The sequence below is a fragment of the Limulus polyphemus genome, unplaced genomic scaffold, assembly GCF_000517525.1.
Source record: "Limulus polyphemus unplaced genomic scaffold, Limulus_polyphemus-2.1.2 Scaffold5627, whole genome shotgun sequence".
Classification (NCBI taxonomy): Eukaryota; Metazoa; Arthropoda; class Merostomata; order Xiphosura; family Limulidae; genus Limulus; species Limulus polyphemus.
In genome coordinates this window covers 56,065-57,853 of record NW_013671237.1, presented here as the reverse complement: position 1 = coordinate 57,853, position 1,789 = coordinate 56,065, and the positions used below count along the sequence as shown (strand labels likewise).

At 34.4% G+C, this 1,789-nt stretch overlaps 1 protein-coding gene across 1 annotated transcript in view; it reads left to right on the top strand.

Annotated features, from left to right (window-relative positions):
* The first annotated feature begins 790 nt into the window (after window positions 1-790).
* Window positions 791-1,789, top strand: part of LOC106472805 — a 24,922-nt gene continuing 23,923 nt past the window's right edge. Inside the window, exon 1 of the mRNA XM_022401347.1 lies at window positions 791-796. Coding sequence (XP_022257055.1) covers window positions 791-796 — 6 coding nt within the window. The remainder of the gene's footprint in view (window positions 797-1,789) is intronic.

Sequence of the window (1,789 nt, the reverse complement as noted above, 5' to 3'; positions counted from 1 at the left end):
GAAGATTTATCCCAACGGCTGTGTAGTTCATGTTTCCTAGATACCTCTTTTATTATGATGGGTAGTACATTTTCCATAATGTAGTTTAGTCCTTTATTTGTCTGTTTTCTGCCCTTTAATCTATAAATATCGCTATCTGATTATGCTTTGTGAAACATAAATCATCAAAATCAGCAATATCTGAAGCATTAGATTAAATACCGGATAAGTTAATCAGGAGGAATGTACGGACTTAATGACATTTTCAATCTGGCAAAATATTTCAATAAAAATTAAGGCAACAGTGCGAATGAAACATGATGCTTCTAATGAATAAGTTTCATATTACAGCAAAAATAATTTCAAATCTATAACGTTTGATAATTTGAGCCTTATTTGTATGTAACGTAATTTTTCCCTTTTTCAATTTTACCCCACCTTTATTTTTTGTAAATTTATTCCTACAATTACTGCTTACATGTTTTAATATAAGAAACATTTCCATTGTTGTTACGTTTACAATTATTGAAATAATTGTTCTATATATATATGTTTAAAATCATAAAGCAGTAAAAATAAATGCTGTGAAAACAGTTCACTAAAAAGTAAAAAACGTACTAGAATATCACCAACTTGATGATAACCTAATATACTTCCGAATAAACTTTACCCACTTTTTAAGTTTTTTACCATAAGGTCCTATTTTACCTGTTTTATGATTCTAAGTTAAAAATTACGAAATGCACAGATTTTGTACGTTATTTTGGATCACATAGGTATGTGTGTGGGGTACATGAATAGCAACTACAATATGGAGGTGAGTTTACCGTGGCAATAAACCATAACAACAAATTTCAACCCCCTGTCCTAACTAATATATAACTCAAGTTCTTTAAGTAAAACAAATACATTTTTATTAGATCGTCAAGAAATTGATGTCGCGTTATGGAACACTTTTATTAACCATCCCCCCAAAACGTACATCACGTATAATACTTAAACGAACCGCCTAAAAGCCACGTTAGTGTAGCTATGTGTAAAGTTTAGTATACTCTAATCCCTTATAGTGATAATACATATTAGGCTTGTAATGCTGTTTGAATACAAGAAGGGATACAACGTCTCTGTAGCCACAAAAGGTATAAAAGACGTTTATGGAAATATTTTGAACGTTCGTAAGTATCAACGACGGTTTAGCAAATTTCGTTAAGGCGGCTTTAGACTTAAAAACTGTCATGGCAGGGGCCGACATGTTGGAATTGATATTGATGCTCTGAAGACGCAACACACTCGTGAAATGGCCCTGAAATTGCACGTGTCTCATGAAACAATACCTAAACATTTAATGAATATGGGAAAACTCCATAAAAAAAGGTGTTTGGGTGCCTCACTCACTCTCCGATGATCATCGTTTTCAACATGTGAACGTTGCTTCGTCTTTTTTGGCGTGTAATGAGCGTGAACCATTTTTGGACAGAATTGTCACTGGTGATGAAAAATGGATTTTCTGTGCGAATATTAAACGCCAAAAACAATGGCTCAGTCCTAGACGAAAACCACTTCCTACCCCAAAACCTGGACTCCATCAGCAGAAAGTGATACTTTGAATTTGGTGGGACATCAAAGGAGTAATTCATTTCGAACTCATTCCACAGGGAACTGTCAATGCAGAGATCTATAGTCAGCAACTGGAACGTTTAAATCAAGCCCTTCATCAGAAACGCCCTTCACTCGTCAATCTGAAAGGTGTTCTTCTTCTCCACGACAATGCACGTCCACATGTTACACATTTGACGCAACAACAAGATTA